At 43.2% G+C, this 21,069-nt stretch overlaps 2 protein-coding genes across 3 annotated transcripts; one reads left to right on the top strand and one right to left on the bottom strand.

Annotated features, from left to right (window-relative positions):
- Positions 1-3,839: 3,839 nt before the first annotated feature.
- LOC141786004 (TSC22 domain family protein 1-like) lies at positions 3,840-7,581 on the top strand. Its single transcript, XM_074664694.1, is given in 4 exon segments — positions 3,840-3,908; positions 3,911-4,188; positions 4,464-4,515; positions 5,756-7,581. Coding segments are annotated over 4 exon segments (651 nt in total). The 5' UTR covers positions 3,840-3,854; the 3' UTR covers positions 6,023-7,581.
- A 671-nt stretch (positions 7,582-8,252) lies between these two features.
- Positions 8,253-20,889, bottom strand: ccdc122 (coiled-coil domain containing 122). Of its 2 annotated transcripts, none has more exons than XM_074664785.1 (4): positions 20,503-20,889; positions 20,315-20,431; positions 20,162-20,235; positions 8,253-8,781 (listed from the first exon to the last, which is right to left on the bottom strand). In XM_074664785.1, the coding sequence occupies exons 1-4, from the start codon at positions 20,866-20,868 to the stop codon at positions 8,679-8,681; spliced, it is 660 nt and encodes a 219-aa protein (XP_074520886.1). In that variant the 5' UTR covers positions 20,869-20,889; the 3' UTR covers positions 8,253-8,678. The 2 variants fall into 2 exon arrangements, with proteins under 2 accessions (XP_074520886.1, XP_074520887.1); XM_074664786.1 differs by lacking the exon at positions 8,253-8,781 and adding an exon at positions 19,713-19,884.
- Between the last annotated feature and the right edge of the window lie 180 nt (positions 20,890-21,069).

Genomic DNA, 21,069 nt, shown 5'->3' with positions numbered 1-21,069 from the left:
AGCTCTTTTGTTCCAGGCGGGCATGCGCACTTTGACCCCAAGCCTGAAAGTACACAATGTACAGATAAACAGGACATGAAGTTCTGTTTGGAAATGAGGAGGAATGTTCAGAAATATTTATTCACACAAATCAGAATTGGCTCTTTGAGTCATGAGCGTGCACGGAAACATTTCTAGAAACATTTCATGTCTTTTTGTTCGCTTTCTTCGCTTTCGTTGACATCTTCGAGGATTAGTGACACATACATTAGGGGCAAAAAAGAGAGACGTGACCTTCTCCTAATGAGGTTAACAATTTCCCTGCATGCATCAAGCTGAGACATTTCCAGTGAACTCGTTCTACGCGCCCCTCATCCGCCATTTTGTGATCCCCACAAGTGCGCCACATCCTCCACCTCCTCTTTTTGTGCCCAAGCATCCTCCAAATTTATATTTCTTTCACTTCCTGGTTTCAGCACTGGAGCATCAGACCTCCATAGCGCTGTCTGTGCCGTGTAGCATCACATAAACGTTTTGTTTTGATCCTCTTTGTTCAGGTTATGATGTGGACTGAGAGCTAGCATGGCGGTACACGTGAGCCGCGCTCCACTGGAGAGCCATGCTGGGAGCGTGCGTGTCCAGTGTGCATCCGCTGATCAGAGGTGACAGGTCGGGTGAAAGCACACATGGGTCAACACTCACATTTTCCTTTAGATTACTTAGAGAGGAGATGTTTTGGAATTCAGAGACTTTAATATGTGGAGGTTTAAAGTTGAGGACTGTTCCTCCTGCGTCCACTATCATCACAGGGAGGAAGAAGAGCGAGAAGGGAGTGGCTTGCGAGCGCGCTAACGAGGGTGTGTGGTCAAAAGTAGCTCATCCTATTGGACGGATCAGCCTAATCCCAGCTGACGGTTTATATAACAAACAGAAAGGGAGGCGACATGACTACTTAGGTGATGACATCACAAACCCACCCTCCCATCTCCCCCTCTCGTTGTGCGCCCAATCGCCTCAACGCCTACATGCGATTCCAGCGCAGAAAAGGGGGCAATCAGAAGGACTTAACACACCAACGCACCCCTGTTTTTCTCCCATCCCCGTCCTGCACAGCTCCATCCTGGTCTCCTTTGTTGGTCAGGCTCCCCTGATGTGAAGCTCCCTCCTCTGAGGGGAGCAGGGGGTCAGAACCAGAAGGGCGCAGGTCAGGAGGGACGGAGGGGGCGCCGTCCTAGAAGTAGCTTTGGGGTTTGTTTTAGGGTGCTTTAGGTGGAGCTGTGAGTGTGTGTTTAAGGGTCTTGGGGGTGTTTTTTCTTTCCTTTTTTTTTTTAATCGGAGGGTGATTGAGCCCGACAGCATCAATGAGAGAGAAGGGGCTGGCCGGGTCAGGAGGAGCGCAGGGCAGGGACGCCATGGCAGTAAAGCTGCTCTTCTGGGAGCTGGAGAAGCATCTGAAGAGGTAACGATGATGGCTGTAGTGTTGTCGTGTTGTCAGGGGGGGATCAGGAGTGTCGTGGCGTGGCATGGCGTAGCGTGGCGAGGGTCAAGTCCGCCAAAGCAGCAGCCTTGGAGGGGTGAAACGAGGCGGACGCCAACGGGAGTTATGTGTCAATGCCTGATTGTTGTGGTGTGTTTTATTGATCAAATATTGTCTGTGTGTTGTTGAGGGTGAAAACTACAGAAGCAGAAAACTCTGGGAAACACCTGAAGTTATCAACTCCCCTACCTGCATCACCTAAGCATGTTTAAACTCCCGCCCAGCCAACCTCAAGGGCTATAAATGTGTACGAGTACACAATGTTCTGCCTTCTACACACGCATGTTCAATTACTCTTGAGTGTGTGTGTGTGTGTGTGTGTGAAGAAGGGTCAGCTCATATTCTTTCACTCAAAAGCTACATCCAATCCAAATCTGCCTCTTCCTTATGTCTGCTTTTAGTTTAATTCCTCCTCCAGTGGAAGCTGAAAGCATCATGCTCCCCTGTTGATCCATCAGTAGTTACAGTCTCCCCAAGTCAGATTCTGCAACATGAAATCTACAACATACAAATGTTTCTGCATCAAACTCCCAGTTTTAAAGTGTCTTATATTTGTTTGAAGTATTTTTTGCACAAGCACATGGGTTTCCTACAGCTGTGCGTGCATGTCACGCCGCTCCTTTGGAAAACCCAAAAAGCAGAAGTGGCTGCAGACGTTATTTTCCAGTTCTGTAAAATCACTTAGTCCCGCCAATGTGCCATTCATTTAACAGCCAAAGCCACCACAAAGCTGCTGTACATGTACAAAGACTTTTTTTCAGGATCCCTCAACAGCCCACTTCCTTAACATGCTCCCACGTCTGAGACAAATTTAACCCAACAAGGTGCTAAAACTCATGAGAGTGAGGCTTCAGACTTGTGTCCACACCTGTTTTACTTTCTCTTTGTTATCTTTATTGTTGTAGGAACTTTGTGTACTTCCTTTTCTGTGCTGTTTACCATAACTGTGTGACCTCAATGTGACGATTAGTCCACACATAGAAAGCTGAAAAGCAGTTACATCTTCATACATGGGGTGAAGTATTGATTTAATCAGTGGAGTAATATACACTCCTGGAGGAAGTCAGAAAGAATCAAAGGTTGCATCCTTGAAGGGGTCAGAGTGTCCGTCAATACATCTATCACTAATTCTCAAAATCGTCAGATCACTCTGTGTCCATCCAACAAGTAAAAAAAAAAAAAAAAAAAAAAAAAAACATGTTGCTTACAATCACAGAAAAATGCATTTTTTTCTGCCATTTGATTTATTTCCTCATTCTCTTTTATTCACACTCCACACAGTGTGTCCATCGACTGTGAGGCTTCGAGTGCTGAAAGGATTTATTCATCATTGATAGTCTGACTGACAGAAAATCAGTCAGGTATTGATTATCAATAACAAATTTCAGTAATTGAAAAATCTGGTTTCAGGATGGTCAAGGGTCGACGTGGCCCTTCTTGAAATCCTGTTATAAACTCCCCATGTGACATGTTTTAAAATTAAAAGTAAATCCATTAAGGTGGCTAATATCAGAATATGTTATCAAGTTTTTGATGGGAACAACTGCTGTGTTTGTACTTTTTTGTTAATTCTTTCATCGCTTCTACTGTGTCCTGATCACACCTCCCAGAAATGCTGCAAAACTTGCAAAAATTCCCGAACATTAAGTGATATCATCTGAGTGAGATTGATGAGAGGGGTGGTCCTGTTCTTACTGTACAGAACAAAGTGTTCCTCTCCCTCTCGCACTCAAACTGGTGTAAAGAAGAGGACAAAGGAGGCTCAGCTTCCAGTGTTTCCACCATCTGACCCTTTTTTCTGCTGCCAACACCTCTCCTCTTTCACTCTCAGTGTAAACCATTATTTACTCTCACATGTGACAGCTGGTCAGTGCTAAGGTCAGCTGTACTGAGGGGTCACTTAGTGGGCAATTGATTATGTTTACTCAAATTACATGAAGCATTGTTAGTGTGTTTGTGACCCCTGGAGGTATCAGCTACAACCGATAGAGGGAGACAGCGTCACACAAACAGTTAGCAAGTTTTCCCATCACCTGCAATGCAAGAGAGACGGAGATATAGAGGTTTAAAATACATTTTACGAGCAGAAGTGGAGTAAAATTTTAAATAACTGGTGTTTAATTCAATTTTTTAGAGGTCTGAGTGAATAAGAAGTATCTTCTGTGCTGTTTCGGTTGGAGTAAGGGTTTTATAGCCGAAGCCGCAGCAGGTACAGCGATGTCGCATGAATTATTCCCACGAGCGCGCGCTCCTCCAATCAGCGTCTCCGCTGCGTCATGCATTATGCTAACGAGCTCCCGTCTCCGCCAATCACGTCGCTCCTGGCTCTGTGCCCTGCATGAATTATCCAGCCTGGGAGCCGCGGTCTGCGGAGCTGCAGCCCGCCTGCTTCAGTCCATTGTGTGCTGCCGTGCCGGCTGCGAGCTCTGCGGGCTCCCGGAGAGCAGACCCAGCGCTCTGCCGCACAATAATGCGCTATTTTTTATACTTTTATACCGCTGGATTCCCAGGTTCTACCGCAGAAAAAAGGGTTTTAATGGACGGGGTAGCATGAATTCCCAGTGTTACACAGTGGCGATGGATCTTGGTGTTTGTCAGCTGAGGAATTTCTCGATATCGTTTCTGTCCTCTGTGCTCGGGAAGGAGAGCGCATCAGTGCGGCTTGACAATAGGTAATGTCCCATTGAGGATTACTGCGCCTGTTTGTGTGATATGCAGTGGACTGTAAATGAGGTTACGTGCCTGAAATGCTGCCTCATTCATTCTCCGCCATCGGAGTCAAAGCTTAATCTCCATTTGCTTTGTTGCAGAAATGATCCTATCCTTATAAAGCTTTAATTAAAATCTGTTTTTACCTCAGAATAGATAAATGTACATTAAAGACACCTGCAGCATCTATAAATATTGCCTCCAGTCAATCTAATCCTTTCTTTTTTCTGTCTTGCAGCTCTTCTGGTGCAAGTGTTGTGGCCATAGACAACAAGATTGAGCAAGCAATGGTAAGCTTCTTCTTAAATCATACATTATCCCCTCACAGTGTTAGTAAATAGGCCTTCTCATGCTCTACATGGACTCTATGCGCTGCCTCCTGTGTTATGTAACCAAAGCACAGACTCCTACCGCTGCATCCTCTCCCTTATGCTTCTATTTTGATACGTTACGGCCAAATCTGCCTCCTAGCTTGCAGGCATCACTGAGCGAGAATATGAGAGGTGTTATGGAGCAATGAATGAATGAAAAATTTGCTAAATGTCTACTTTTATAGTATAATAACACACACACATGTGGAAGAAACATCTTTATTTTCACTCTGATGCACCTGCTGGTGTTTGCATCAAAGCAACAGGAGCTCCTGGCTCCGTCATGATTCGGACAGATGACCTCCGGTTTGTTGCAACTTGATGTGGGCAGGTTTAAGGTTCACACGCTACCCCTTCTCTCTCTCTTTTCCTCATGCATATACATAGTCTCTCTCCCAATCTCCTCTCTCCTCCCTGTCTCGTGTTGCTAGGCAAGCAGCAGCCTCCCTGCAGCTCAGTATAAATAACTCGCGCGGTGATTGGCTCCTCCCACTCCGGTGCAGGAACATTTTGTTCCCTTGCTGCGTACCGGGGCAGAGAGGAGGAGGAGGAGGAGGAGGGGCGGGTCCACAGAGGAGGGGATGCTCAGATTAATAAACTGCAAATCCCACTTCAGTAGGCTGGCACGGCACAGTAGTCAGGCAGTGTCACGGGAACGCACTTTGAAGCAGTTCCTCCAGTTTTGAAGACTCACTTAAAGAGGAGTTTATGTTGTGTTGCCAGGGTGACAGCTGGCATGTGCTGTGAAGTGATTTATGATGCAGAATCAGCCTTGGCTCTCTGCTGTGTCACACTTTTTTTTTAACCTAAACAGCATGTTTATGAGCCACTCACATGTCCCTGAGTCATTTATTCCTGTGGTTAATCTACAGTTATTTTAAGACACGTCCTTTATGCCAAATGTGTAGAGTCAGAAAAACACCAACCTGTTCCTGCCAGGGGATTGAGTATGAAATAGACAAAAGCCAGTTTAGGGCAGGGTTGGTTTTAAGTATGTAAATAAATTGATCAACCTAATGTGACGCCTGTAAAATTGCTCACCTTAATTGACCATTGCAATCAAAACATAAATAAATTATTTTACTGTTATAAAAGTGAGATATTAAGATATTTTCTAAAGCTGACCATCCTTGTTTGTCTCTTCGCTTTTCTCCTCTAGGACCTTGTAAAAAGCCACCTCATGTACGCCGTGCGTGAGGAAGTGGAGGTGCTGAAGGAGCAGATCAAAGAGCTCATCGATCGCAACACCCAGCTGGAGCAGGAGAACAACCTGCTCAAGAACCTGGCCAGCCCCGAGCAGATGGCTCAGTTCCAGGCGCAGGTCCAGACCGGCTCACCGACCGGCACCACCCAACCGCCGCTCCCACCCCCGACTGGGACCATGCAGGCCCTCCCCTCTTCACAGAGCTCCGGCATGTCTGCGTAACAAAGCAGCTGCACAAAGGAGACCCTCCTCTCTGAAGAAGAGGGGATGAAATGAGGATGAAGAAGAAGAAGAAGAGGAGGAGGAGGAAGTCTTGCCATACTGTGAACTGACTCTAACATCTAGACCGACTATGCCACCGTCTTCGAGGATCACACACTTCAACTCAACCGGACGACGAACTTTCTTTTCTTTTTGTTGCACCTTTTTATTAAACTGTCAGACTTTGGAGTTGCACCGGAGCGCAAGTGCGTGTGTGTGTGTGTGTTCGCCGCTTTGTCTCCAACTTTGATTACCTGCTTCAGACAATCGTCGATGAAGATGCGTGGGTAAGGACAGAGCTGAACCGACAGTCAAGCCTTGTGGCTGCTTTCATCCAAGGAGGAGCTATCGTCCAATCAGAGTTGTGGTCGGCGCCGTCCAATCCCTCGCAGTGTGACCGACGTGTGGAAAGTGTGCCATCATCCTGGTAATCCCAGTCTCACCTGAACCCAGCACTCTCCATCATGCATTAAATGTTTTTAGTGCTGCTGCCCGTGCACTTTTCCCAGATGATTTTGACGGAGGACGAACTTTAAAGACCCGGACAGCCCATCTGGAATGGGCTCTTTTTTTCCCCGGGTCTTTAATCCTCGCAGACGTCTTAATGTTCTAGACTGAGGAGAAGGAGGTGTCAAAGAAAACCATGAAAGAAATATTAGCTACGCCTCATCGTTCACTTAAGGAACTGTGTTCTTGAGGCTCACGTCGCCGTCCCCCCACCCTAAACGCACTCTCCCCCTTATCTCGGATGGAGCATTAAACATTTATGCAGGGAATCTTTTTTTTTAGGGAGGGTTTGTTCTGTCTCTTTACGTTTTTTGCTCTTGTTGATGTAATAATGTCCTAGTGATGTGTACAAGTAATTCATGAAAGAGCGAATAAGTAGGACTTGACTGTTTCTAGGTTTGTACAGATTAAAACTTTCCACTTAAACTCTGCCAAGTGCCTGGTTTCTAACCATAGATACATATATAGACCTTTTTTTAGTTGTTTTACGCGATATATGTGTATATATATATTTATATAAATATATATATATCTATGGTTTTGCCAGGTTTTGAACTACCTGTGATGTCATAACTCAGGGTGGGAACAGAAGAGGAATACTGACCTCCCCCACTATGATGCTGTCTCCCCCTGTGGTGACACACGGCCTCGTACTGTACGTGAACTCTCCTCTGCCGTCACTCAGCTCACTCGCTCAAATTTCCTGGACTGTTTTCATTTTTGGGGACTTGTGTAGGTTTTTTTAAATGAATGGAATTTTTTGTTTGTTTTTTTTTTGTCTTTTATTTTTTTTTCTTTATTTGTCTTTTTGTACAGCCAAGTGTTTCGGGTTGCTCGTAGTGCAACTGGAGCGCTGAACACATTTATGACACTTGGCGTTAAAAAAATTAAAGAAAAGGAAAATGCCTAGCACAAGTATGTTGATGTTCTGTGCATGATCCTCAGCCCATCACAAATGTGACGTTACAATTGCACTAGACAGTTGCACCTCAAATAAAAAGGAAACAAAAAATTAAAAATGGACTCTTCCAGTTTCTTTTACTTAAATTGAATTATTGTCTTTCTTATGAAAACATCAAATATATTAAACAAATCAGTAAACCATCAACTTCTCAAAAAAAACGGCTCATTTGGAGTATTTTTCCCCCAGTAAGACCAAATTTCTTCCTCGCCATTAACCTTAAAGGCTCCCAGTCTTCCCAGTCTGACTACCGGTACATCCACACCTCTCCACACATGCGCAGAAGCCGACCACCCTGTAAATATTTATGTATAGGTCCACTATGATTGGTTGAATACATTCGAGCCCCTGCCATATGGTCGCTCCGCCCACTCCTGTCCCTCACGTGGACCCCCATGCTTGCAGCGAAGGAGGGCACGCGGACGGGGCCGCGCTCAAATATAGGTCGACGTCATGCGGAGATAGCATGTAGCTTAGCGGCTTAATTTGTTCAATTTACGACGATTTAAATCAAATTCAAAGTGTTTCGAGCTTTATTTTCACAGATACAAACATTTTTGAGGCTTTAGCCGTTTCGTATTACACATGGAGGCCCAAAACAAGCAAAAAAAGAGGCTAGAGAACGACAAATCATGCAGTATTTTTTATTTCCGTGAGAGGAACTATGATTACAAATACAATTAAGCCATCATAAAAAAATTTCATGGCATTATTTGGCAGGAAAAGAAGAATAAATGTCATCATATATACTTAGCACATCTACGTTTTAATCTCCTGTGGATTTATGGTTTAGCTGTGTCTTCTGAGTATTAATGGACAGTTTATGACAGGATTACTATGGACTGTCCATATTATCAACCTCCAACATACAGCAACTGTCTGCCACACATTTGCTACATTTTTTGAAGCCAAATAATAAATTATTCCATCAAAAAAAAACATAATAAAATGATAGTAATCCTTTTAACGTGTGAAGATGATGGAGCTTTGCATCTTCTGATTAAAATGTGACCTGAGAGGGATAAAGTGCTTACGTTTACAGGCTGAATCTAATTAGTAGTGTTCTGTGATCTAATGATCATCTAAAAAAAGGCTTCGACCTGTCCCCATCCTCTGATCCTACATCCTGGCCTTGATTGACTCCATGGATCAGACGATGCTGCTGCAGCTCCTGCGTCCAGATGGCACTTTCGCAAATCCCATTTCATTGACAAAAGGTGTTTTCTTCACCGCTGCGGGTACAGGATGTTCTCTGAGGGATCACACGCAGATTAACCTCGGCTATTTGTGCTGCTGTTTGGACGCACAAACATGGAGGTCAATTATTTGCATTAAGGGCTGCGATCCTTCAGGTCCTGTATGTTGAACTTGTGGATGTTTTGTCATGTTTCTGCACAGCTTAAAACCACTTAACTGACTCATGAATCTGCTGCTTTGTCTCACACTTAGTGGACAAATACACAGATAAATAATCTTGATTCTTGCCTGCTGTTTCCAGACATGCAAAGACCATTCTGCCCCAGAATCGACCCCAAAAATCCTCTTTACACCCCACTGTTTTTTTTTTTGGGCCCACCCTCTGAGCTCTTCCTTATTGCTGGGAAAGCAGGTGGCCTGCTGGTTAAACCCAGAGCGTCCAGACTGCCGGGGAGGCCACACTCAGCGGGGATTAAGCCATGTCCGGACAGGGTGTAAGAGACACACTTCATGTTTGTACACATTCAGAAAGAAAAAGCTGTCGGCAGCACTCTGAATCCTGCAAAATCTGACGTTGAGCAGAAGTAAAAACAGAGTTGAGATTATCAGAGGGGGTGCTCTCACATCTGTATCTAATGACTGTTAGTATTTTTGACTTGAGACCAGTTAATTGTGGAAGTGGACTGTGGGGTGCTGATACAGAGTTTGGACATTCTCTGAAATGAATAATTGGATAAAGGAGCTATATGTGGACTTGTGTGTGTGAAGTGTGAACATGCATGTGAACAGAAATAGAGCCAACACATAAATACTCTTCAGACTGAACGCTCTGACAAAGCTGGCGCTGTGTCCACAATGTTTGTTTTTTCTCTTCTAACACATCTTGTGCCTGTGTTGAAATGAACTGAAAGAGACACATTTATAGACCCTGTAGGAAAAAAAAATTGTACATGTCTCTGTCTATATCATAACTTATTCATCCTATCAAAGCAGCAGGAATAGATCAGAGCATGACTAAAGCAGCGTGTCTGTATGAGTCCTCTTCGTCTTCACTGTCCTCACTTGTCCTCCACACAAAGTCTCGGAGGCACGTGCCCCCGCCTCAGGGCGAGGAACGTCTGATATTTCAAAACAGACTCCACACTAAGGGAGACACGAAGCAGACGCCCCACTGAGAGAGAAGGGGATTATGAAGGGATTACATCCCCCTCTCTTGTCCTCCACTTTTTCCTCCCTTCAGCACCTTCTCTTAATCTACACGACATGTCAAAAACAGGCAAAGTTTTGACCCTTGGTGATGACTTCTCTTTACTCAGCTGGAGTATTCCTGCGTCACATCAGTCTGGTTGGACTGGTTTGTAAAAGTCTGAGTCATTATTATCCCAGCAGTGTCAATGTGAAGGAGCAGTTTCTGTTTGGTGTCTGGAATCTGATCGAGGATTCCCAGTGAAAACAAAACAAAGACAGAAAACCAGAAAGTGAGCAGACCTCAGAAACTTACACTCTCTTTGAGAGCTCTTCTTTCTAATCCTCTGTTTGTTTTGGCTGAATTTGAGTCTATATGTGTTGATGTGTGTCCTTCCAACACAACCAGACAGTCATTACAGCAATGTTGAGCACACACACAGCAGGAGAGACAACAGCAGCCCCAACAACGCCACGTCGTCCACGTAAAGAGCTTTCCTCCTAATCAGGTTGTTTATGGCGCAGACTGTTCCACTTTGTTAAGAGGACGCTTGGAGGACGTTGAAGTTAGAGTGTCTCGCTGTGAAGGATAGATGAAAGTCATGTGCAGGGTTATTTTCCTTGAAGTTGGAGTCAAATTAGTCCTGAGACTCGTCACAGAGTCCAGACAAACACATAATTTAAGTGGCTGTACGTCAGCGGTGTCTCTGACCTACAAAACCAAACCCTTTGTCTCTTTTGTGTGTGGGTGGAAACAAAGTCAAGTCATGGCTGGTGACTTCATCTAGTTCATCTACAGGAGCTCTAAACCAATCAACTTAATGAGCGAGCTCAAGCTGCAAGAAAAATCTGCAAGCTGCACTTATTTCATGAAAAGATAAGCCTCCTCAAAGTCAGTCGAGATGATGGAAGAAGATAACTGCTTCGTACTGCGGCGCGGTAAAGAGGAGACAGCCTGTCCTCGGACGATGTGCTGATCTCAACAATCGTCTGTCACGATGCCAGCGTGAGCATTTAATACGTCCTTCCTCTGGAAGCACACGGACAAATCCTCTCGCTTCAGAGCAAGAGGAAGGAGAAGTCTCGCCCTTGTGTGACAGTAATGTGACCCAAAACCACTGCAGGCTTTAAAATAGCTGCTCAGCGAGGGTGGATGTAGGAGTGACCTCATTGAGGGGGACTCGGATCAATCCGAGCTTTGTCTCACTCTATTAATACTTTTCCTTTTCTGCTAATTAATCACAGCGGGTGTGTTTGAGCAGGTGTGCACCAAATGGCAAAGAAGCCCAGAGGCCGCTGAACAAAGCAGGAGCACAATCCTGACTCCAGATCAGCCCAGATGTGGGATGCTTTGAGTAAATAAGCAACTGAAGGTTTCATGTGCTTGACATCTGCTCGTCTCCCCTTCACAGAAAGCTACAAATCCCACTCTGTGTTTGCAAGGAGCTGGAAAAAGGGTGTGCTCCGTGTGCAGATAACTTAGCACAGAAGAGTTAAACAAACCCTGACTTCAGCTTCCTCTGCTCGGGCCTCTTTCTTGTTTTCAGCGTGTGTCCTCCACGTCCTTAAAACCTCAGTCGGCTCACGTCTGGTACATACTGTTCAACCACACATAGATATAAACACACACACGCAGTCTGAGGTCAGCTTCTATCACTGCAGTGTTTCCTGTTTGCTTCCTATTTCTGAGACAGGAGGAGAAATCAGCAGACGTCGTCTTTTTCCTCCATCGTCCTTCACTCCTGACCTCGCTCTCATTTCCACACTGCACTTTCTTCTTTCTGTGCACACATCTGATAGCTAACACTATCCTCAGGCCTCATGTTGCACATTAGCAACAGAAGAGCTCATTTAAAGCCACACTTTAAATCATCTCGACCTGTGCGCTAGAAATATTGGATTCATCACCCAAAAATTCTGACGTGCTCCTTTAAATTCCTCCTTCCTAAAATGTGTCCGTCCCTGGCACGTTTGCAGACCTGCTCCAGGCAGAGCAGCGGCACGTGGAGGAACATCAGCGAGGAGGAGGAGGAGGAAAAAAGGAAAAGGAGCACAAACACACAACGTGGAGGAGATCCTGCACATACATAGACATATACACGAGACGATAGAAGCCGTCATCGCTGTAGAGGTGCACGGATCAGACATGTGACAACACGCTTGTGTGTCAAATTATTTGTATGCACCAAGAATCCAGGTGATGTCATTGATTTGAGGCTGTTTAGGCAACAGCCAATCGGACGACAGGGCGTTTGATTGGATGGAGCTGATACTCCTCCACTCTTTTTATGAGTTTAGAGACAAAACTCACCGCTATCACATTAAATCTGTCTGTGTTTGAGGGAAATCTTCACACTTTTACTTCTGTTTGTCATTTTTGTGAGTTAACCAAAAGTGCACTATTGCTTGAATTACTCTTTAAAAAAAGATGTGAAAAGCAAGTTTTATGCACGTTTTGAAAATCAGGATTTGTCTCTACAGATAGAGCAGGGTTGTCCAATTTAGGGTCTGCAGACCAAAGTTGGCCTGCCAGTAATTTTTTTTGGTCTGCTGCCCATGTTTGAATTTTTATGATTTATACATATTATTTTATTTTATTTTATTTTATTTTATTTTATTTTATCTTATTTTATTTTATCTTATTTTATTTTATTTTATTTCATTTTATTTATTTATTTATTTATTTTATTTATTCTTTTTATTACTTTTTATCATTATTATTTTATTTGTTATTATTATTATTATTATTATTATTATTATTATTATTATTATTATTATTATTATTATTATTATTATTATTATTATCCCACTGTCAGCAGCCTGAATTTCTCATTCATTATTTATTGTTGCACTTTCTCTCCTGACCACAAATGAACACTGTGTTACATTTTGGCCATGTTCACATGAGCCAGGTATTTTCAAAAACCAGTATCCCCACCTTGTTCATTTTTTAAAAATACTTTTGTCCACACAGCTGGCAAATCCGCCAAGAAGTGCAGCTCGAGGTTTGCCAAACCCATAATGGGCAGTGTTTTCCAGCCAATCAGAATGAACCCCTGAATGAACAAAAGTTCTGTGTACGGGTGTCTATACAAAACCATGAAACTGGAGTTTTCCAAAATCTTCAATTTGGCTGGAGTTTCAAAAAACAATGTTTTCAGTGACATTCAGGCGTAAATGTATAAAAATACACGCAGTTTCCTGAATACATGGCTATGTGTGGACATGGCATGAGAAGATGCAGGGTCACTGTTTTAAAAGAGTAAAATCTTATAAATCTATGTAAATACAGCAGTCATTTATAGGGCGAAAAAATCTAAGGAAGGTTTTCAGTTGTATTACTATTCCTTATTTTAAAAGGATGGAAAATGCACTGTTTTGGTTTAATAGGAGCGTGCTGTGTCCCATGTTTTTAATGTTTTTAGGTTATATTGCGCTAAATGTCTTTGAAGACACAGGCCTTGTATTCCTGCCATATGGATGTTCAGTAATTTCATTCTGTAAATACAGAAAAGAAAATTGTTTTTATTTTCAAAATTACTTATATGAGAATTTATTTTTCACAATTATGCTTTAGACATAGTGTATAAATGTTACTTTTGGCCCTTCACTGAACAGAATTTGCTTTAACGAGATGTACATGATGTATCATGAAAAAGGCAGAAAAAACAGCTCTTTGTGATTAAATAATCAATCTCCAGACCTCGAGATGCAGCACATGATAGATGCACACAATATGCTGAGTTGATATTTAGGTCACTCCTCTCTGGGTTGCACGGCGTAGTGAATCCCCCCTCCTCTCTTTCAGCTGAGGGGTTTTCGGCATCCAGAAGTACAGGGTGTTCCAGCACAGTCTGTACGTATAGTATACATCCTACCAGCACACACTGCTTCACTCACACACACATGCACAGCAGCAGCAGTGTCCGCCCAGAGAGACACATTATACATTCTGTGCATTGTCATAAATATTTCTCAGAGTGGACAGACAGAAGTACACTGTGTCCTTGTGTGGACTCTGCTCACTGAACAGGTGCTGAGCTGCAGGCACGGGATGCATAAAGCCTGCAGTGTTTAGGGTTTAGTGTTGGAAATATATCCACAAGACTTAAAGATGAACTCATTTTTGAGAAATCAGATAAAGTGTGAATGAAGAGTGCATTTTTAACCTTAACATATGGAAACAGATTTGAACAACTTGTGCATGTAAGGCCTTCTCACTCATCACTCTTGTAACTGACATGCTTTCACGTCATTACCACACTCCTGAGTCGCCCATGTACATTCTCATTTGTCACCGTTGATTTAAAGCCTCTAAAAAGCTAAAACACTCTCATATCTCCTCTCCTCTTCTTCAAAATGTTCCCAAACAAGATCTTCTTACTGTATTCGTAACGTTAGAAATGTGGGAATCAGAGCTTGGCACGGCTCACACCACCTCAGACTGATAAACGCGCATAAAGAAAAACACAAAGCTGGAGTGGGAGCTTTGAGAGACGGCGAACAAAAGCAGAGGAGGGGTCAGTCACGAAACAGAGAGTGTGGGCACAACGTGTAAAAAACTGTAGCTCCCAAAGAGGGAAACGCTTTGTTTTGCTGTGAGTAATTTGTCACTTTTACAAGCCGTGGTGTCAAACCACCATGACATTATCTGCTGTCGCCACTTACAAAGACAAAGACACATCTTTAAAGGATTATTCCTCTTTGTAGGTGCAGGAATGAAACACATCAGCATTTCTGCAGAAAGTGTGACAAAGCCAAAAGAAGCTTCACGTCGAGGATTTTAGACCTGCAGCCTTATGTCCTGCTGATGCAACAACACACACACAGCAGCAGGAAAAAGGCAAACATTAGCGTCTGAACACCCACACACACACCTGGTGTGCAGAACTGAGAGGTAAACAAGCAGCCTCTTCACGAGCAGGGGTTTAAAAAAGCTGCTGGGTTTGTTTATCTCAGTCTGGAGCGCTCTTAAAGAGCAGGAGGTAGCATTTAACATACACTCCTCTTCTTGAAGGTGGATGACAAATCAGACCTTTAAACAGCGTGTGCACACACAGCTCGGTGACCACAAATCTGCCAGATTAACATGTACGTTAAACAGCTTTCTGGGGCGTTGTGTAATATTTGTGCTCACACAATAGCTGGATGTACAGCTAACGGTTTAAGGTTTGTTTTTTGTTCCTGGTCGTAAAGGAACATGTCAGGAACAGAACAGGGCGGGCGGGCGGGCTAGAGGATGTCCATGTTTTTCGTTGGCATTATGCCGAATGGGAATAAAAAAGCCACACTGAGTGATACAGCAGCAGCTGTGAGCCTGTGAGAGAAAGGGGGTAAATAGGGAACAGTGTGTACAGAGCTTTACCATAGGAGCAGGGGAATGATACAGGACAAGAGGAGGTGCCAAAGCTTTCCGTCCCACCACTCCTTCCTTCTCCTCGGTTTCATTCATAATTCACTGCCCCACTGTTCTGTCTGAGATTAGGATCCAGGGAGGAAACAAGCCGAGGCAGAGCCCCCTCCTCTCACTCGCACGCACGCACTCTCCTGTGACGTAACGCCCGACCTGGGACTCCCTGCTGCTCCCCCTAGCTGCCCTACTTTCACGCTGCAGAGGAGCTAAATCAGCCTCCTCGTCACTTCAGTTAGGCATGCGAGGCATCCAGTGTACTCAACTCCTGTGTTTATTTACAACACATCAAAACAGACCACTCTCCAAACTTCAGGATATGTTTGGAAATCAGATTAGGCAGATTTAATCTGATTAGCCGCATATCGATCCTGTTGTAGGATACGCTGCACGCCGCTTCAGCCCAGACAAAGCTGCTGGCTTCAAAGAGAAGTCGACGTGGGGTTTACATATTTAATGCACAGACAGTCTGAGACGTTACACAACGTTCAGTGAGATAAGTCTGCTGCAGTGTGCTGAACGGGAGAAGTGATAGAAATGTGTTTAATTACTCTGTGCAACAAATGCTGAATCAGAAACAGAGTCTGTTGAGTTACACAATATTAACACCAAATCCTCCTCCTGAGCTGACGATGATGAATTATAAAGTATCGCGACTGTTTTTACAGTGTTTTACTCAGAGAATTCAGAGTCTAAAAAATCTTTCTCATCTGACTCAGTGCTGCTTTAGGTGGGACTAAAACGCTGGCTGCACGCCTACGCTCACCCATTTGGCGTGGGATCTTAAAAATCACACACTGTATGTACATTGTTGTCAGCTTCATGATTCATTTGAAGCTAAATAAATCTGTTTGTCACATTTTCTGGAAGCAAGCAACACATACAAGCTGCCCACGTGTGTTATATAATAAAAGCTGCTTTTTAAACAAAGATTGGATGAAGGTGTCAGGAGAGAGGAGAGTGTCTGAGTTTCTGACTTGTATCCCACACCGCTCACGCTGTACACCGCTTCATGCCCATGCAGATCAAAACATTCCTCAGATTAGTACCCGACCACACCCAGGAGTAACTCGTGACAGCTTCACCTGGTTTCTGTGAGGAGACCCACCCTGTGGAGGTGAGGCTCAAGGAAAAGCTGAGTCACCAATGAGGCGGGATGTTTACAGTCAGAAGGTTTTGTGTGTAAACTAGCGTGCGTGTGATGCTGCTGTTTAGTCTAACAAGAAGCAATGGGAGCAATTAAAGTCCTGCAGAGTCACAGCGCTCTCCCTTGTGTGTTCAACTCGGCCTTCAGAGGGATTTCCCCAACGCTTCTTTTCAATTTGGTCATCCAAGTGCACACGTATTTTCCCCACTGTGACTGACACGGGGCTGTTTCATAGACCAGGATTACACTGCAAAAAACTGAAATCTTATCAAGTGTTTTTGTCTTATTTTCAGCAGAAAATGTCATTTTAGACTCAATATGAGCCACATTTAGTTAAAAAAAATCCCATTCCTTGTATTTCACTGCAAAAACTGAAATCTTATCAAGTGTTTTTGTCTTATTTTCAATAGAAAATTCCTTTTTAAACTCAATATGAGCCAAATTCATATGACCAATCCAGAAAAATGTCTTGTTTAAAGTTATTTAAAGACAAAAATGAGGTCTAAATTGCTTGTAACCAGTAAAAAAAATCTGCCAATGGAACAAGAGAAAAGTTACTTGTATTAAGACATTGTTCTAGTCTCAAGGAAATTTTCAAGCAATTTTTTCTTGTTCCATTAGCAGATTTTTTTTACTTGTTACGAGCAATTCAGACCTCATTTTTGTCTTTAAACAACTTGAAACAAGACAATTTTCTGGACTGATTTGTTAAATGTGGCTCATATCAAGTGTGGTAAGGCAATTTTTACTTAAAATAAGACAAAAACACTTGATAAAATTTCATTTTTTGCAGTGTACAGCTTTAAAAGAGTAGGGCTCCAGCTTAAGGCTAGTTAAATTCAAGACATTTTAATGACATTTAACATTTAATTCAATAAACATCAATTACATAGGGTTGTTACCACAGGAGTCACATGATAAATTACTTTTAAAAAAATAAATAATTGTTAGCATTTATTTTGAGACTTTTAAAGATTAGTTTAAGATATGTCAAGGACATCTAAGGCCATTCATGAGTTCAGTGCCTTTTAAGATTTTTTTAAAGATTGATCAGTTCAATGAGAAATCCTTCACTTCTTCCTAAAAGTAATTGTTTCTTTCGTTCTCAGGGAGCTCTTCTCACTTTTCTCATCAGTATGATTCAGCAGCTGATGACACAAAGGAAATCTTTGCTCAGCTGATCGTGTTCACACAGAATCACTCCTCTTCACCAGCTGCTGGGAGGGAGTCAGGACAGGGGAAGAGATGAAGAAGCAGAGTTTAACGTCTACTCCTACAGTCCTAACAAGACCTTTGCTGCAAACACACCGAGCAGGCGTCCAGACAGGTTTGTTATTGTCAGAGTGAATCAGCTGGCAGCTTCAGACGCAGATACACACGACAGGAATGTGACGAGCTCAGTTTGGATGATTGACAACACTAAGAGAAGAAATTAGCTCCCTCAAAGTGACGTGTTTGATAACAACTGTCATAGAAGAAGACACCTGGAGAGCAAAGAAGAAGAAAGAAGAAACAAGCTCATGCTGAATCCCATGAGCACTTGCTGTGCAGGCTATGTAAAAACATTAAACGGTGTATAGCTTTTGGAAATGAGCCAGCGCTGAAGGCAACAGGTGCACCAAACATTTCCAAACAACTCACAATCTGCAAAACAACCAGCAATGACTCTACATACTCAACCTACATCTGTGAGAGGTGAGGAATTCACAACAGCCGACTCAGGCGAGTCATCCTGCACTAGCTGCAGAAATTAAATTACAGGTTGCTGTGCTCCTTTCTGCCTCGGTAGTTACGTGTGCTCCTTTAGGGTGAAGATTTATAGCCCTGACATTAACGGTGCAGATATAAACTGCTTGAGTCACAGCTTTCTGCATTATGGCCGGATAACAAAGAGAGCGCAGGGTTAAAAGTATGTTTTGTGGTTAACTCACTCTTTATCCCATTTGATTTAACCCCCCATGCTCTTAGTATTTGAGTATGTTTCAAAGTGAAGCCTGATGCCAAAGTGGAGTAGACAAATGTGTCACAGCCAAATAAATAAAACCAGCATGTGGGGGACGGCTGGCGTTGAATTCATTCCCTTGGTTAAGTTAATTAGCTTGAAGCGGGAGGATATGAGTGGCATTAATCTAAAGAGTTTCCCCTTTGAAGACGCATGACGAAGCAGAAATAGACAGACACGAGGAGGGAAAATTTCTTCTGCAGTGAAGATTTCTACAGTTGCTTTTGCTCTCTTGTGTCATAATGTGAGTGTGTTTTAGCAGCGTCACCAGGACAGAGCTGACGACACTCTAATCAGGTCAGCCAGAGAGAGCAGGACTGCAGTGTGTGTGAGCTGGACACGCTCCCCTGATGTATCTTTGAGCAAATGACCCATTTAAGTACAAAGTCAGGATGAGGAGAAATGAAATTGTCTGGGATCAAATATTTGAGCTTATTTGTCTTTTCATGTTAATTTTGTTAAAGATCATGTGCAGATGATAACGAAAGGGCATTTTAAAGTTTTCCAAAGCTGCACAAAATTCACTCCTGATTGGTTTTGTGGATACAATCTGCAACATTTTTGAATATTTCATTTTTCCCAAACTGTACTCCCCAAATTTGAGGCCTTATCGTCATCATTACACAAGAGGCCCAGTAATGCAAAAAGCCGCTCATTCTTAACAAAAACAACAAAACATTGGGCTCATGAGAAAGCACTTTTTCAGAGTGTCTCAGGTGATTTTGCACTAATTGTGTGAAAAGCCATTTTTTTGTGTTTAATTAGTCCCCAGTAATGGCTGAAGCAGCACAGTCACGCCCTTGTTCGTCGACAGTGGGGCTGTCACCTCGCAGACCATCATGCGAGCCAGTGAAGCGGCAGATGGAACAGCGTGTTCCAGAACAACATCATCACGTTCAACAGTTTGAGCGGGCACTTGGCTTTTGTTGAACACAGGGGTCACTGTTTGTTTTTTTTTTTGGAGTGGACTGAGTGGGCACTGCTTGGCCTAAAATCCTCTCCCTGGTTGATTAAAACACTCCTGCTGGCCTCTCAATACCAGAAATTAAACATAGCAAGATCAAGAAATTATTTCCCTTTTTTTTTTTTTTAATTCTAAACAAAACTTGTGAATTTCATCAGCAACACTCCACTGGAAAAATAACAATCTCTGTCAAACAGTCTAAATGATGCTTTTCCAAAGTTAAACAGAAGAAGTTGGACAATTTTTAGTCACTGCTGCCCTCTACTGTTCAATACCTGCAACAACCCTCTCTTAAAATAGCAAGCCCGCCCTTGATATATAATATGAGTGTTAAAACCTGTTTATCTTTGAGTTTAATGACCGCCAACTGCTGAGCCCTGAGATGACTCCTGCTGCCTCCTCAGCTCATCAAGCTGTCTCTCCAAGCAGCTGATTTCTTCAGACAACTGCCTGAGAGAGGCAAACACGCTCAATTAGATTCATAATCTCACCATCACTGGCACTTATTCTGAGACAGTGGATTTTGAAATTAAAAATAGCTCTATAAAAGATAGTCGGCCTTAATCCTTATGGCCTTATTTGCTCTTATAGGTCAGAATGAACAGTTTAGTTTCAGAGTGTTTCATAACCAGATAAAAGCTCCTCCCAGTTTAAAGCTATGCAAACCACTCGGTAAAATTACACGCATGGGTTCATTGCAATTGTTGTATTTGCATTTATGTGTTACCTCCAAACGGCCTGGGCTCTGCTCATCTGGCAGTGGAGGCGTCTGATGATGGCATCAAAGCGCTTGTTGTAGATCTTAGTGGAAACAAATGTTTTGTAAGTTAGTTAGTTAGGACTCACTGTTTCAGGATGTGTGAACCTCTCTTTGCTCTACCTCTATGTCTTTCCTTAAGCCTTCCTGGAGCTCCAACTCCTGATCCAGTTTCTCCTTCTTCTCCTCAGTAATCTTCCTCATCACAAAGCACTTCTCCTTAAGAGCATCGATCTCTCTCTGTTGAATTAAAGAGAGTATTATCATTACAGTAAATACAGATGAAAACAAATGTTTTTGAGATTCTCCACCTTCTCTGTCTGCACAGTGTTTCCATAAGGATTCTCCAAATCCTTCCTCAGCTCCTCTTTCTTCAGCTTCAGCGTCTGGACCATCTCCCTCTTAGACTCCAGTTCTTTTTGGGCTTTCGTCTCACTCGCAGCGTGCAGAACAGCAGCTCTGTGAGTCTCCATTTTTTCCCTATAGGTGCTGAAAGTTTCCTGCTCAGTTTGAGCTTTCACCATCACTCCACTCATGTCCATGTGGAGGTTGCTGTTTTCCTTGCTGATGGAAACACAGCGTTCATTCAGGGTTAGGTTTTGCTGCTGCAGGTGCTCCATCTCGCCCTCCAGGAGTAAGGTTTCTCTCGTTTTAGCCCTCAGATCTTGACCTGCCATCTGGGCTTCTTTCTCAATATCTTTAAGAGCTGACTGGAAAAGAAGACACAAAGTTTTAGTGTCTCCTATGCTTTCATATTGATGTAAAATTATTTGATTCAATGGTGCTTTGGTTTGTGTTTTGGTGAGGTAGGGGATGATAAAGTTCAACCTGCAAGGAGCTGAGGGTCTTCTGATGCTCCTCCAGGGCCACAGTCTGGG

Source organism: Halichoeres trimaculatus, unplaced genomic scaffold (genome assembly GCF_033239565.1).
Source record: "Halichoeres trimaculatus isolate MK-OKI-2021-1 unplaced genomic scaffold, fHalTri1.1 fHalTri1_scaffold_24, whole genome shotgun sequence".
NCBI classification, from domain to species: domain Eukaryota; kingdom Metazoa; phylum Chordata; class Actinopteri; order Labriformes; family Labridae; genus Halichoeres; species Halichoeres trimaculatus.
Note: the sequence above shows the minus strand (reverse complement) of the source record. Positions and strands in the feature narration are given on the sequence as shown.